The following is a 16,228-nucleotide window of genomic DNA, read 5'->3' as shown; positions in this document are numbered from 1 at the left end:
TATCCTTTCCCCAACACCTGGGGAAATCACTGAGTCACTGATCATGACGTTTAACGATCACTTCATGAGATTTTAACCGCTACTTCGCCTTTCACACCTACTGGATTATGTTTCCGAAACTGGTTATTCTTTGGCGTTTTTTTTTTATTTCATTAGAGTGAGTGAGTTAAAATTTAAAGTCACATCGGCAATATTTCAGCCATATCACGACTAAAACAAGCTATGCGTACATGATAAATACAAAGTTAAGTTTTAAAAACCTGTCAACGAAGGACAGTAAAAACCACAAGATCACAGATATGAATATAAAGCTAGTTTCTAAATCTAAAACTTTCTTACTATTAATACAATACAATACAATAACAGGCTATAGATCGCCAACAACTGAAGGCAGATCACCATACTAGGGACCACGGGGACTATTATTTCATTAGAAGTAGATGGATAGGGTGATAGAATGCCGCATTGGGCAATGTTCCAGCTCGTCCCCAAAGTGATGAGATCCTCAAACCGCTGATGAAACCCATGTGTATTCTGCATATTCAGGCAGAATTTGGTTTTGAACAAGCTACCAAAGCTTTTTGGCACATGGGAAACGCGTAATCAGACATGAAAATACATTTTATGTTTCTCCCATCATCCCAAAATCCCAAACACACACCACGTACTTTAATCAGAAACCATACATCCTGACCGTATGAAATGAACATACCATACATAACGCTCCAGCCTTACAACCTTCCCCGTATTATATCAGCTCTGATGCTGCCCCATCAAACCATTGCATTTCAACTCCATATTCACAACCCATCCATCTATCTCCCAGTGGCAAGACACCCAAACACCATTGCTGAAACTGCCGCAAATCACCACCATGTCTGTGAGGCTTTTCCCTATAATTAATGAGTTACCCAATCTACTAATTGATTCGATCATCTTCGCCATGAACCTGTCATTTTCACGAAAAGGTTTTCGCTGTATAAGTGGATGGCCGTATTACAAGTGACAGCAACTAATGCCTTGCCTTTGTTGGCATATTGGAGTAGACAATCAGTAGTATTGTCGAGCGGACCACCGAGCCTCCAGCTCGAGCAGGGGAGGTAATCGATGTAACACTCCTGGTTTCTTCCTCCTCGCTATTCACTCCTGATTCTGAGTCAGTTGCTGCCGCTGCAAGGCGCCTGACATGAGGATGCAAATACCCCTGACAAAGTACGATGTCAGTGCTCCCCCCTTAAGTGTGTGTTCCAAGTACAGTGAGTGAATTCAGTTCTACGCCGCAAAACCACGGCGGAGGGCATCAGTGAGTGAGTGAGTGATTGAGTATGGTTTTACGCCGCTTTTAGCAATATTCCAGCAATATCACGGCGGGGAACACCAGAAATGGGCTTCACACATTGTACCCATGTGGGGATTTGAACCCGGGTCTTCGGTGTGACGAGCGGACGCTTAAACCACCAGGCTACCCCACCGCCCCGCGGAGGGCATAAGAAATGAGCTTCACACAGTGTACTATTAGGGAATCGAACCCGGGTCTTCAACGTGACGAGAGAACGCCTTAACCACTAGGTTACCCCACCACCCCTCTAAAGGACAAACTCTTCGTAAAAATGAATTTCCACAGTGTTCCGACTTGCTGAATATATCAAGTTATGGGACAATTGAGTCAACGTGATTATAAACAACTACTTGCAGGCTTTAAAGGCAAACCCGTCTGCTACAAGAAGACAAGTTTTCAACGATGGCTCAGCTGTAGAAGCATCGTCCCAAAGAACAGCCCACTGTAGCAAAATGATGTACAGATATAATATCTTAACACCATCCTAGGGCAGAGCAGTCTAACGTAGGAATGCCTGAAAAACTTAGATTCAACCTACAATGAACTATGTTAATGGAATTGGCTGGTGTCAGGTTTTACTATCTACCTCTCAGCTGAAGAGTCTGGATGACACAGACCCGTCACACATGTCATCGTGTCCCAGTTGAGTGAAGATCCGGGTTAGAATTGGTCTTCAGTAACCCATGCTTGTCGTAGGAGGCGACTAACGGGATCGGGTGGTCAGGCTCGCTGACTTTGTTGACACATGTCATCGGTTCCCAATTGCGCAGATCGATGCGCATGCTGTTGATCATGCTATTGCTGAGTGCGGTGTAAAACTAAACTCATTCACTCACTCTGGATGTAACTTATGAGCGAGTTGAAATTTTTCGATGCGACCAAGTCGGCTCGTATACACAAGTCCATTTTAAATACAAGTTTAAAGGGTGTTTCTTAAAATACACATATTTTCATTACAGTATTATTTACAAATAGAAAATGTTATAACACCAAATGTATATACAGCGAGCGAGTGAGTAAGTGAGTATAGTTTTACGCCGCTTTTAGCAATATTTCAGCAATATCACGACGGGGGGACACCAAAAATGGGCTTCACACATTGTACACGTATGGGGAATCGTATCCAGGTCTTCGGCATGACGAGCGAAAACGGTAACCATCACCCTTTCACGGTAAAGGAAGATGCCATGACATGCCACAAAACTGCAAAAAGCATCGTTCCCCATGTAGAATCTTTTATGAGGGTATACCATTTGCTCATCAAATACCACATTTGTTAGATAATAAAAGCCAGATGGTGGTAATGCGCGCGGGTACAATGTTACCATCAGTTGAGAATGAGATGAAAGTAGAACAGCACCAGAGTGTGTGAATTCGAGGTACAGTAAACTACGTTTATATCGAACACTCATATGACGAAATACGGATATAACGAAAGCCTTTTATTACCCACGTGGTCAACGTATGGGTTGTTGCATACTAATATCGTACGTCACACGAGTGTCGTATCGCGTTGACCTGTGTCGTAAGGACTTGACCTGAGATTATAACTATTTGATTGGATAACCGATGACCTCTCAATTAGGTCACATTCTGACGTAACTATGTTTTCATTCTTAACAAACACGTGAATTCATTCATTCTACAACTTAAATGCATTGTGGGAATATAAACATTGCGAACGTTGCCGTGTCGCTGTTTAATTGTGAGTCGAACTGAGACATTATATCCGTCGAAAAACATAAACGCATTGTTTCCACCAGTGATGTTAGCCGAATGAAGCAACCGCAAACCAAGAAACGGGGTGCTACGGAGTAGTTTACTGTAAGAGGCTGTACGAGGCGATGACATCTGACATGCATCGTGACGTCGGTTACCAAGGCAGTGACGTCATTACAGTGTGACGTCATGCAAATATTGTACTACAGTACAACACTCTTCCGCAACATCTTTATGAAACCGGTTTCGGTTTGAAACCACAAAATAACAAAAATACGCTATTTTGTCAATTTAATGCATGTAAGAAGTGGGTAATAAATAAAATACCACACTCGGTCTCATTGCATACGAATTATACGAAACTCGTGACCTTCATATGTTATATGTTCGCTCGGTCAGATACCATAGCAAAGACACTCGTCTCGTATAATTCGTATGTAATGAGACCTCGTGTAGTATTCTCTATTTATTACTCGCGCATGGAAGATACTGCAGTGTAATACCGCTAGACGTATGACGTCATAATGGTTTACAGTTGTGACGTCACAATGTTAATACCTCTGTCACAAAGGTATTAGACCTTGCTTGACTCGTGGAAAGCTGAGAGTCATCAAACTACTCTATGTATGCCCCATTCACTTGCTGTATATTTTAATAGAGATGCATATAACGAAATACGGTTATAACGAACTGAACTGGCCACGATTTCTCGAAACAAACTGAAGTCTAAGTTTTGACTTAAGTTAGAGTTTTTACTCAAATTTGAGTAAACGCAGGAAAATGCATTTTCCAGAATCACCTGAAATCGATATCTCAAACGTGGTAGACAATTTGAGTTTGGTGGATAGATTACTTAAGTTGTTTGGGCTTCTTCAGTTGAGTTGAAAATTCAACTGTTTCAAATTGTCTAACTCAGTTTGAAATCCGAGTAAAAACTTAAGTTTGTTTTGAGAAATCGTGTCCCTTTGAGTTCGTGACAACCGTAGTTTACTACACAAGTTCAATAATGTACCATGTTCATGTAAAATTCTGCCATGGCAGATTAGAAGGGAGACAGCTACACTTCAAGATTTCTAGACGTGTGGATGTTCAACATTATATTCCAGTCTATGCTACTCTGTATCATATCCTCACTGTCCCACGTCCGATCCCTTCCAGCCTCATGTGACAATCCAAACTTGCACTGCAAGTATGTTAGTTCAGCCCTGTACATTTCGTCCTATATCCCAACCTGTAGAGCTCCAGATAACAACCCTGTCTGTAGTGCAACGGATAACAACTCTGCCTGTAGTGTGCCTTGGGGAGACCCAGCTGCACATTGTCAATGTTTACACAGTGTTGTTTTCCTTCCTCCTACTTACGTGTGCTATCGGTACATGAGCTATCGTGCAATTAAAAGGGGAGAAATGTCCTGGATGAAAGCCACCCGAAGGGGTCATCGTGACAGGTCATCGAGATTGAACGGGCATGTAAGTAAGTGAGTTAAAATTTAAAGTCACATCGGCACTATTTCAGCCCCATTGTAACTATGAGAGTTCTATATTAAAAATATAGTTAGTCAAAATAAATATCTGTCAACGATAGGCAATAAAATAACAGACTAGCACAGATGAACACTTAGAAACAAGCTTGTAATCATGAAACGATATTTCTATATAGAAAACACAAAATATAAACGTGCTATAGTTTGAGAGTGAGTCACGATTTAAGTCACATAAGTCAGCCATATCGTGACTGAAACAAATGATACATTCTTAATGCATACAGTTACATTATTTAAAAAAAACATGTGTCAACGAAGGACAGTAAAACAACTACAATATCAGATATATACTATTCCAAAAAAGAAACGCATAACCCAGAAATCTGTTGCGGAAATATTGCATTTTCAAACATGTATAACTCGTCCACAAATAGACTTTAAGAAATGAATCTTTACATCAGTTTAAAAGAAGGTAATGTCTATACAACCAAGTGGATAATTTTAGATAACGGAGACGTTGAGCGCGATGGTGGCCACGTAGCATGGTCCCGACGTCGGATGTCCTGGCTCTCAGTCCAGTCTCTCTCAACCTGTTCCGTACAGTTTGACCGGATATCCTCCGAAGTCCAGGCACCCTGGCAGCTGTGCTCTCACACGTGGCAGTATGATCACGCAAATGTAGTACCCTGATGTACCGATCGAGGACGGTCATTTGTTATACCTGTTTGGTTGTAACGAACTGCAAGCAGTGATATCGTGCTCAAACTAACATTCAGACGCCTGGCAACAGAAAATTGGTAATCTCCAGCGCGCTTTCTTTCAATGGCGATGATCCGTGTTGCAGCGTCAAGATTTGGCGTAGTGATTTTTCCTTGAAATTCCTTCAAAATGGATGCCGATTTCCGAAAGTAATCTGGATTTTTTATAGCCAGACAGTGCATTCTCTTTGCTGCACAATTTCAACTGGAAAGTGATTTTTGTTGCGTTGTGGCGATGCCTTTTTAATTATTGTAAGAAATCTCATCAAAATCGACATTTTCAGGTAAAGTCGACTTTTCACTTGTGCAATTGTGTAAAATCATGTTATCAACACTTTTGTTACATATTTCAAGATTGTTTGAACACAATAAGTAATTAAAAGATTTTAAAAATACAAAACGCCTATGCGTTTCTTTTTGGGGATAGTATATTAAAATAGGACTACTATGCAAATCTAAAACAATAAACTATAGAAGACAATACAATATAAAACAGACTACAGATTGCCAATAACTGTAGCCAGATCACCAGTGCTGGTGTTTGAATGGATATATGTCACACAGTACCCAACAGTATGCTGAGCAAGCGATTTGATTAATAATAATAATAATGTGTACTTCTATAGCGCTAAATCCCATACACCCAGTGCATGCTCGACGCGCATACAAACAGACAGTTCATTATTACCCCGGATAACCAAATCTGCCTGTGAGGTGCTAGAAGGTTATAGTCACATTACTTATCCCACCGGGTACCCATTTTCTGCTGGGTGAACAGAGGCATGTTTCAACAAACTCACTTGCCTAAGGTGAGACCACATGTATCTCGGGCACGTCAACGAGAGACCCGAGCGATGATGACGTGGACGACTTTATCCTCGGTTACATTAAGCAAATACAACTTTGCAAACAGAAGCACAACATTAGAATGAAACTGCACGATCCTTATTATCTGGCGGTTTTCAAGTATGTAATGTTAATGGTTTCCGAAATAAAACGCACATTTTTACCCAGATATCAAGAAGTTGAACAAACAGTTTCAGTCTGTCATAAACTGTCATGTAACTGTCATGTAACTGTCATTAAAGTAAATAGCCAGTACCGTACATACAATCTTGTTAAATACAACAGATGTACATTTGGGGGCTTTATAGTGAGTTAATAGTTATCGTCACATCGGCAATATTTCAGCCATATCGTGACGCCAACAACTGATGATTATATCATATATCAATAAAATTAGAAATTAAAACCTGCTGACGAAGAACAGTAAAACTACTAGTGTATCACAGATATCCATTTAAAACTAGTAATTAAATCTGAAACATGTTAACTATAAATGACAATACAATATAAAAACAGGATATAGATTGCCAACAACTGAATGTAGATCACCATACTAGGGACCAAGGGGACTTACAGTACATGTGCTTCCTGCATGGACCCTATCTGGATTTACACCATCCCTTCAGCCGTTAGCAGTTTAGACACATTTAGCCATACATTAAAAAGACACATAGTCTACGATTTAAAGATTTAGATTGACTTTCAATGTTTTTGAACCTACGTACCCTCTCAGGAGGACAATACGTTTACAATACTTCAACCCCGGGGCTTTATAAAATTGTACGATACATTGTATTGTAATTAGCTTAAATATCAATTATTGTCTACACTGATCGTTCGTTTCCGAATCTGCGTGTCGCTTTGACTTAACAAACAAGACGGCCTGTGTGCCGTTTATTATTGTTTCCCTTTCTGAAACCCCGTGAAGATCAGGGTTAGAATTGGTCTTCAGCAACCCATGTTTTTCGTAAGAGGCGACAAACGGAATCGGTCGGTCAGGCTCGCTAAATTGGTGGAGATATGTCATCGTATCCCAAATGCGTATATCGGGGCTCCTACTGGTGGTCACTGGATTGTCTGGTCCAGACTCGATTAAATACAGACCGTTAGTTGAAATATTCCTGAGTGCGTTCAACAAGCAAACAAATAAAGATGTGTCATCGGCCTCGATGTTAAGACCATCAACAGGAGAAGTTTGAAAAGATCTAAGACAAAATCTGAGACCTTGATGGTGGATAGAATCTAAAACGTTTGCAGGCTCCACCATAGGCGATGGAGCCATAATCGAGTTTAGAACGGATAAGTGTATGGAGAAGCGTATATTTGTTCCTCAACACATGGAGACAACGTTTAATAAATCAAGTGCCTTCAGGCATTTATGTTTTTGAAATATTTGAAATGTGGTCGAAAGATCAAATGTTCATTGAAAATGATACGGTAACCCAAGAACCTGTCCCCTTTCACAATATTTAATAAAAGTAATGTCTAAAATTTATTCTGTGTCGGGCAATAGGAACACTGTTCCTGGCTCCTGTGCCCTCAACCACCAGAATGACGTCCTCCACCGACACATGGCCTTTGGTGACCAGCAATGGGGTGCTGAGGGCCTATTCTGCCCCGGGTCCACTCGGAGGGAGAGCTTTAAGCGTTACCCAATACTCACTACGAGGAGGCTGACCATCATGAGTGCCTGTTATAATGGGTTTTTTTTTTGTCCCTCTAAATACTGTGGTGGGTAAACCTGCTACGTAATGCCTGTGTTATCAAACTGGGACGCTTTGACACGAGCTTTAGCTGGCTCATTCTGCTGCGTAATACTAAATGTCAGTAGTCACCTGATCTAATCACGTACAGTGTGCGCAATGTCACTCAGAGAGTCACTTTTACAGTTCAGAATAGGTGAGATTCAAAAAGAGGACAGCAGGCAACAATGGTGGATATATTCGCCTTCAGTCCTACAACTGTGTTGCTGTGTGTGGCCGTGCTAGTTTTGTTATGGCTGTTAACGCGGCGACCCTCAGGGCTCCCTCCCGGACCCCCTCTCCTCCCGTTTGTTGGGAATGTCCTCTCCATGGGCTCCGATCCCCGGATCACGTTTAAAAAACTCAGGCAACAATACGGTGACATATTTTGTGTGTACATATTTCACAAACCACTCATCGTCCTCAACGGCTACAGTACTCTGAAAGACGCCATTGTCAAGAACGCCGACGTCTTTTCTGACAGGCCGCACTCACTCCTAAATGACTTCCTTGCAAAAAGGAAAGGTAAGTTACAGAACATGCCTTCCATGAGTGAAAACGTTTGTTTGATGCCTTCTGATTTCAAATATTTCTTAAATACGTTTTTAACATTTCGTCCTGTGGTCCCCACATAGCATCTCCGCCTGTCATAGCAACATCCTCTGGGGATCTGAGTTAGAAGGTTTACTTAGCTCCCCTTTGATTGTCGTAAAAAGGCGATTAAATTGAGCTGTGTGTTCGCAGCGGTTATGCCCCTGTTTCACCTGAACAGGACAGATTCTATCAGTCTATCTGCTATCTAATAATAGATCATATCTACCTATATAACGTTAAACGCAGACATAATGCTTATGGTGTAAAGTCCTGAACTTATAGCTGTACTTCATTGAAATTAGTAATCATTTCTCTACAATTTCACTGTACAATATTATTGGAATAACTTGTCCCTTGGGGGAATTAATTGGGGATATACCGCGCAGTTTTTGGTTGGTGGACAAGCTATGTGCCCTAGAATAGACTTTTTCGGACACATACATGTCCTCAAGGCATCCATATTTGTTACCTGGTTTTCAATTCCAAAAACTGACCCTTTTGGGGCTCTGCCACTTTGTTTTCTCGAAGAATCTGGCTTAGTTATACTTTTCCTATGAATAATGTGTTGTACGTTTGTGGATGAGTGTAGGTTCAAATCCCGGATGGGACTCATTGGTAACATTGATGTCCAGAGTAATGTAATTTCAAGTGGTTAAAGTATAAAGTAAAAATGTATAAATTATAAAGTATTTGCCCGCTCAGCCCTTTCAAATGCAGGGGTGAAACATATAGAATCATATTTTGATTTTATTATTTGTGAGACAAAGACTCTGTTCCTAAGTATGCCTTTCTCTTTGGTTGGTGTTTTTATATTCATACTGGTCATTCTTACCTTTATCATACAGGTTTGATTGCAACCTCTGCAGCTGGTGATCTTTGGTGTTTTTGATATTCATACTGGTCCTTCTTACCTTAATCATACAGGTTTGATTGCAACCTCTGGTGATCTTTGGCGCGAACAAAGACGCTTCACCCTCAACACTCTGAGGGAGTTCGGAGCAGGCAGAAATATCATGGAGGACAAAATACACGAAGAAATCTCACAGTTTCTCGAGGCCTTCGAGACAGAACGGGGACAAGGGTTTGACTGCAAACGTCTGGTGCAAAATGCAATTTCCAATATCGTCTGCTCTACCATTTTCGGAAAGCGATTTGAATATTCTGACCCACGTTTTTTTTATTGGTTCCCAAGATTACAATATTGCAGATATACCAAGCCGTGATACGTACGGCTTAAAGTAATATGGCTACATGATGTACAGGTGAGATATTTTTGTATTAATATATTTATAAACATGCATAATTCATTAAATAGATAATGTACAGATAATGTCAGGTACAAGTCAATACAGTTCGAGTCATCTAAGTACTGGGGAGAGAAGGCTCCATTTATGATGGAAATTATTTATTTTATCATTTTTTGCTGATATATGTTTTTCCACAAAGAATATTTCTTTTAGAGTTTTTATATAGAAAGTTAGATTTGGAAGCATATTTTTAATACAGCATAAGTGAATATGTCTCTTTGCAGCAATGATGATGTGATTTAGTAATCTATTTTCATGTTGAGTACCAAACCAAATCATGTTTTTTGATAATTTCAATGGATGTGGATAATAATTGTTAAGCCAAATTTGTAGGTTTATCCAAAATGTTTGAGTCTCCTGACATTCCCAGTACACATGACACACACTCTCATTTACATCTTTGCAAAAACAACACAAACTGTTGTCAATTTTTTCATTTTGACCAATTCCTTTTTTGTGTAAATAATACCTTGTAGAAATCTATATTGAAAGTCTATAAGCTTTGTATCTTGCAATCCCTTTCTATATACTGTAAATATATTTTTCCAATCAAAGTCAGTTTCAGGAAATAAAAGCTGCCATTTATTACAAATGTTTGGATATTTATCATTACAAATAAGTTTATCGTAAAAAGTTCTGCAGCCTTTGGATGTTTTTACTAAATGTATCTGGCATTGGTTAACATTCAAATTACTGACTGGAATAGAGAGACAGTGCTTTAAAGTATATTTCAAAGATTCAGGTAATATGTTCAGTAAATATCTGAAATCTAAAAAAGTGCCTTTGATATGATAATTTTCTTTTAAAGATTCTATTGATAGTAATCCATTCTCATCACATATATCCCTAATATTCATAATCCCTTTCTCTGCCCAATTCTTTATAAAATATGTAGAGTTTTTGAAGTTGTGATTGAACCATAGTGGTTGGGATAAAATTTCATTGATGTTATTTTGGTCAACATAATGTTGTTTGTGAAATAGTTTCCATGCTTTTAGCACATCATGCCAAAAAGGGTTTTCAATCTCAAGAAAACTTTCAGAATTAGCTCCAAAGTTAAATATGTCTTTGAAAGGTATATTGCATGGATTTTTATTTTCACTTTTTTTAAAAATATAATCTTAAGGTTGATAATTTCAAAGCATCAATAAATCTACTTGTATCAATCATTCTCAATCCTCCATCTTCATATCTACTTTTTATTACACTCCTCTTTATTTTGTCATTTTTATCATTCCAAATGAATTTAAAAAATAGTTTTTCAAGCGAAGTAATAAATTCTGCTGGAGGGTTGGGCAAGGAATTGAAAATATGAACTAGTTTGGAGATTGCTAGGGTTCTTATTACTGTTATTTTACCAATAAGTGTTAAATGTCTTTTTTTCCAAGATGCTAAGAGTCTATTAATTTCTTCCAGTCTCTTTCTGGTGTTGATTACCCATAGGTTTTCAAGATCTGGACTAAATTTAATACCTAATACATCGAATTCACCCGTTACCCATTCAATTTTCAGGTCATTAGATATTTTATCAGTAGATTTAGCTTTTGATCCAATCCAGATGGCTTTTGATTTATCTAAATCTATTTTCAAACCTGACATTTTATAAAATGCATTAATTGTGTCGATAGCACGATATAAACACTCCTCCGTTCCATCAAGAAATAGTTCGGTATCATCAGCGTATTGATCCAGTTTATATTCCTTATCATTGATGACAATACCTTTAATGTTTTCATTGTTTCTTATCATACAACCAAGAATCTCAGCTACAAAAAGAAAAATGTAAGGGGAAAGTGGGTCTCCCTGTCTACATCCTCGTTCATTAGCAAAGAATTCAGAGAGATTACCATGTTGGATGACACAAGATGTTGTTTCAAAAGTCAATATATTTATCCATCTTATCATTTCGGGGCCAAATTCAAATTTATGTAAAACTAGGTTGATAAAATTTTTAGAAACAGTGTCAAATGCTTTTTCAAAATCAATCAGAATTAGCAAGCCAGGAATGTTTTGTTTCTTTGTTTCGAACATTATGTCATATAGCAGTCTTGTATTTTCGCTAATAGTCCTACCTGGTATAAAACCAGTTTGATTACAATGAATAAGATTATCTAAAGTAGCTTTTAATCTATGTGCAATACAGGAGCTGATAATTTTATAAATAGCATTGAGTAAAGTGATAGGCCTCCAGTTTTTAAGTAATGTTCTGTCTTTATTGGATTTTGGAATACAGGTGATGACACCCCTTTTCATATTTAAAGACATTTCATTCTTAGTTGATACATTTTTAACGAATCTATAAATCCATATTTTTAATTCTTTCCAATTTTTTAAAGAAATCAATAGGAAATCCATCAATCCCTGGGCTTTTATTATTCTTCATCTTGTAAACAGCATTGCTAATTTCCTCCATACTGATTTCTTTTTCAAGATTGTCTCTTAGTGTTTTGTTAAGAGTTGGAGTTTTTATATCATTCAAAGAGTGATTCAAGAAGAATTCCTCCTTATTCTGTTCCTGAGCAGCATAGAGATTTTTATAAAATAACTTTACTTCATTAAGTATTGATTTACTGTCTGTAATTTCTTTGTTATCATTAGTTATCAATTTATTGATTGATTTTTTTGAGAAATTTCTATTTTCCAGATGGCAGAAATATTTTGAAGGTTTTTCTCCTTCTTCGTACCAAAGAATTCTGTTTCGGATTTGTATTCCTTTCATTTCCCCATTTTTGATTTCTTCCATTTCTTTCTTATACTTTGATAATTCACTAAGAAGTTCTTCATCTATGTTTTGAAAGTTTTTTCTAATATTGTCCTCAACCTGTTTTATTTTTAGTTCCAGTTCTTCTGTATTTTTAGCTTTTGTTTTTTTTTATGTAGGATGAGAAAGATATGGTCTTTCCTCGAATTTTCGTTAATAAAGTTTCTAAGAATAAGGAATCAGAAATTGTAAGATTGATGTGATCAATGTTTTTGAAATCATAATTTTTTTCTGTTGAATATCCTTGAATAGTATCATTTAGGACAGTTCTTACTAAATTACCATATTCAGTGTTTAATAGTAAGGAATTATTTAACTTCCAGTAGCCCCTTCCTCTTTCCTGATTTAAAGTGTTCGAAAAGGTTAATGTTATTGTTGAGTGATCACTTTTATAGCCTGGCAGAATATCTGAATCCAACGTTATATCGAAAATGTCTTCTGATACAATAAAGAAATCAAGTCTGGCTTGTTGTCTTGGCTTTTTTTCCACCAGGTGTATTTTCTAGATTTATCATTCAACTTTCTCCAAATGTCAATAAGATTATTAGTTTCTATAAATTCTACTACAGTATTTCTCGATTTTGGGTTGTTTCCATGCTTATAATTCTCAAGGTCAATTGTAGGGTCAAGCACTAGGTTCCAAACTCCAACTTTTAGTTACAGAATCATTTTCAAATTTTAAAATATTTTCAAATAGATTAATATAAAATTTAGGATCATCATTATTAGGACCATAGAGATTAGTTAGTGTTATTCTTTTATCTTCTATTGAAATATCAACAATAATATATGCCATAATCAGTTCCATTAGGCTACACCGCCGTTCCAAAACACGGGTATACAGAATGTCAAGTCACAAGAATAAAAATGCGAAATTTCTCAGTTCAATATCGTGTATGGCCGCCCCGCGCATTCACCACTGCCAAACACCGTCTCCTCATCGACTGCCTGATGCTTGTGAACACGTGGTTGGGGATTCTGCGCCATTGCTCCTGCAAGGCAGCGCCAAATTCCTGCAAATTCTGAGGTTGGTTCCTAAGACCACGAAGCCTTCTCCCAAGTGCATCCCAAACGTGCTCTATTGGATTAAGGTCAGGGGACCTCGATGGCCAGTCCATGACGTTAATTCCAGCGTTTTGAAGGAAATTTCGTGTCAACATCGCGGTATGCGGCCGAGCATTATCATGCTGGAACTGTAGACCTGGGCCATGAGCCGCCATGAAAGGAACGAGTTCAGGGGTGAGCACCTGGTCGTGGTAAGCAGCAGCTGTGAGGTTTCCACGGGTGACCAGACGTTGACGTTGACCAGACGTTGACGTTGATGAAACGGCGTCAATATTGGCCCACGATATGGACGTCGAGAATGGAGATTGGCAGCCCGCAACCGATTTCGAATGGTCTGTGAGGACAGTCGACCTATAAACATCTCAGCCCTGGTTCGTGTAGCCGGCAGAAATCTGTCACGTAGGTTACGTAGGACGATTTGACGGTCTTCTGCTCGTGACGTCACACGTGGACGACCCGACCTTGGGCGATCAGAAGTGGTGCCAGTTTGTTGTAGACGACCTCGCAAGTCATACACAGTACGACGGCTGCATCCCATTGCTCTTGCGACGTCAATAACTGATCTTCCCGCTTGCAACATGCCAACGGCACGTTCACGTTGCACATTTGACAATCGTGGCATTTCAAGTACCGTTAGAACTGGTGTTTAAAAGTGTTTTTTCAATTCTTGAGGCCAATGCAAACACGTACATATGAAGAAAACTTCGATGCGAAGATCACGTGATCGACTGCACGTGCAAAACCTGATTTGGCACTAACGTCATTTGCACGACGAATGGATGGGTTTGAGTGGGTTTTGCTAACGTTTTTCTAGAGTCGAAAGATAGGGATCCCATTTCGGATACATAGATGTATCATCAGAGAAAAAATATTCATTATTTTTCAAATTACATTTTGTGAAGTTTCTTTTTTTTGACTCAGTATATAATTGCCATTTTCATCTATTAAGGTCTTATGTATCTTGATATCAGTATCATTATTAAAGAGTATGGCAACACCTCTAGAATTAGATTTGAAAGGAGCTATAATGGACTGTAAACCCCATTCATTTCTCATGATATTTGAGGTGGATTCATCAATATGAATATCTTGTAAGCATATTATGGAATATAATCTTTTCCTATATATATTCATCAATTCTTTTCTCTTAGATTTATGAGCAAGTCCTCTACAATTAGCTGAGATTAATTTGATTTTTTTCAGTGGAGAACCTGGTCATGGTTATTAGAGACCTATTCGTAGCAGGGACAGAAACTACTTCCACTACAATTCGATGGATTCTGGTCTACCTACTCAGTAATCCGGATGTGCAGGAGAAGTGTTTTCAAGAGATCAAAGAACACATCGGCCAGAGCAGACGACCTACCATGAAGGACAAGACCAACCTGCCTTACGTGGAAGCAACCATTATGGAAGCTTTGAGACTATCAGATATCGTCCCTACAGCTCTCCCACACGCCGTTCCCCATGATGTCCAGTTTAGGGGATACACGTTCCCAAAAGGTGTACAGGTCATAGTGATGCTTGATTCCGTCCTACAAGACCCGGATGTATGGGGTGACCCAGAAAGCTTCCGGCCTGACCGTTTCCTTGACGACAGTGGCAAGATTATTAAGAAAGAAGAGTTCATTCCGTTCTCTCTAGGTGAGTTCAACACAGCCTCTAATGTCGTGTATACATTAACGAATTATAACTTACCTTGTTGTTTCCACAATTCTAACTATATTCGTACACACTGTCCAGATAAAACCCTACCATGTACCAGCAGTGTTTGAAGCAATATCAGCAAATTGTCAAACATACTAAGTCGATCCTGTTACATGACATAAATCGTGACACGAGTATATCTTGTACATCTGGAACAAGGAAAACTGTAAGAGTTGATACTGTAGGGTTGTAAATGTTTCAGGTCGAAGGGTGTGTCTGGGCGAGTCGATGGCCCGGATGGAGTTGTTCCTCTTCCTAACCACCATGATCCAGAGGTTCAAGTTTGTCCCCGTGGACGGCCAGATGCCTTCCTTGGATGGACTTATCGGCATAACTCATTACCCAAGACCATTCGTCATGAAAGCAATTCAAAGGATTTGAGCGTGCCAACCCAAGATATATTTCAGCTTCCCGAACATGTTTCAATGGTGATGCGTCGAATATCAAACTCAGTCATGCCTAGCGTGAATCATTCTTATTTTCCGAAAGTATTTCCATTAGAAACTACATGTTTTTGTCAAGTGAGCGTCACTGGAAAAAGTCCACATTTACAAGCGTGTAAATGTCTCGTAAAGATGAGGTTTACAAGACATTTACAATTTTGGAAAGATGAGGTTTACAAGACATTTGCAATTTTGTAAATATGAGATTTACAAAATATTACAATTTTGGAAATGTCCACAAGGGGAGATAACTGGTTGGTAATGAACTCCTCCAGTATGTAAATGAATGTTCTTTGTACGTCTCAAGACCTACTGCCTTGTTAATTGATGAGTGAGTCAAATCAGTTAAGACGAATAATGTCATGCTTCTCTCAGAGTGACGGAAGTTAATTTATATAGCATTCTTATTAAATTAAATATTTCTTTTTTCGTCCGAACAGAATTCACATATTACGTATGTTGTT

At 38.7% G+C, this 16,228-nt stretch overlaps 2 protein-coding genes across 2 annotated transcripts; both read left to right on the top strand.

Moving 5' to 3' along the window:
- Nucleotides 1-7,957: 7,957 nt before the first annotated feature.
- LOC124273913 (cytochrome P450 2J1-like) lies at nt 7,958-11,308 on the top strand. Its single transcript, XM_046709257.1, has 3 exons — nt 7,958-8,412; nt 9,406-9,651; nt 11,301-11,308. Exons 1-3 carry the CDS (start codon nt 8,076-8,078, stop codon nt 11,306-11,308), a joined length of 591 nt encoding a protein of 196 aa, XP_046565213.1. The 5' UTR covers nt 7,958-8,075.
- Nucleotides 11,309-14,823: 3,515 nt separating this feature from the next.
- Nucleotides 14,824-15,775, top strand: LOC124273912 (cytochrome P450 2U1-like). Its single transcript, XM_046709256.1, has 2 exons — nt 14,824-15,258; nt 15,524-15,775. Exons 1-2 carry the CDS (start codon nt 14,832-14,834, stop codon nt 15,700-15,702), a joined length of 606 nt encoding a protein of 201 aa, XP_046565212.1. The 5' UTR covers nt 14,824-14,831; the 3' UTR covers nt 15,703-15,775.
- The last annotated feature ends 453 nt before the right edge of the window (nt 15,776-16,228 follow it).

The sequence above is a fragment of the Haliotis rubra genome, unplaced genomic scaffold (assembly GCF_003918875.1).
Source record: "Haliotis rubra isolate DU_JTF1 unplaced genomic scaffold, ASM391887v1 Scf1858, whole genome shotgun sequence".
NCBI lineage: Eukaryota > Metazoa > Mollusca > Gastropoda > Lepetellida > Haliotidae > Haliotis > Haliotis rubra.
Note: the sequence above shows the minus strand (reverse complement) of the source record. Positions and strands in the feature narration are given on the sequence as shown.

What these genes read in the sequence shown, in the direction of transcription:
- LOC124273913 (XM_046709257.1), top strand. Translation starts at nt 8,076, where the DNA reads ATGGTGGATATATTCGCCTTCAGTCCTACAACTGTGTTGCTGTGTGTG. An exon ending in CTTCCTTGCAAAAAGGAAAG is followed by an intron (nt 8,413 to 9,405) that starts GTAAGTTACAGA and finishes TTAATCATACAG; the next exon opens with GTTTGATTGCAACCTCTGGT.
- LOC124273912 (XM_046709256.1), top strand. Translation starts at nt 14,832, where the DNA reads ATGGTTATTAGAGACCTATTCGTAGCAGGGACAGAAACTACTTCCACT. An exon ending in GTTCATTCCGTTCTCTCTAG is followed by an intron (nt 15,259 to 15,523) that starts GTGAGTTCAACA and finishes TAAATGTTTCAG; the next exon opens with GTCGAAGGGTGTGTCTGGGC.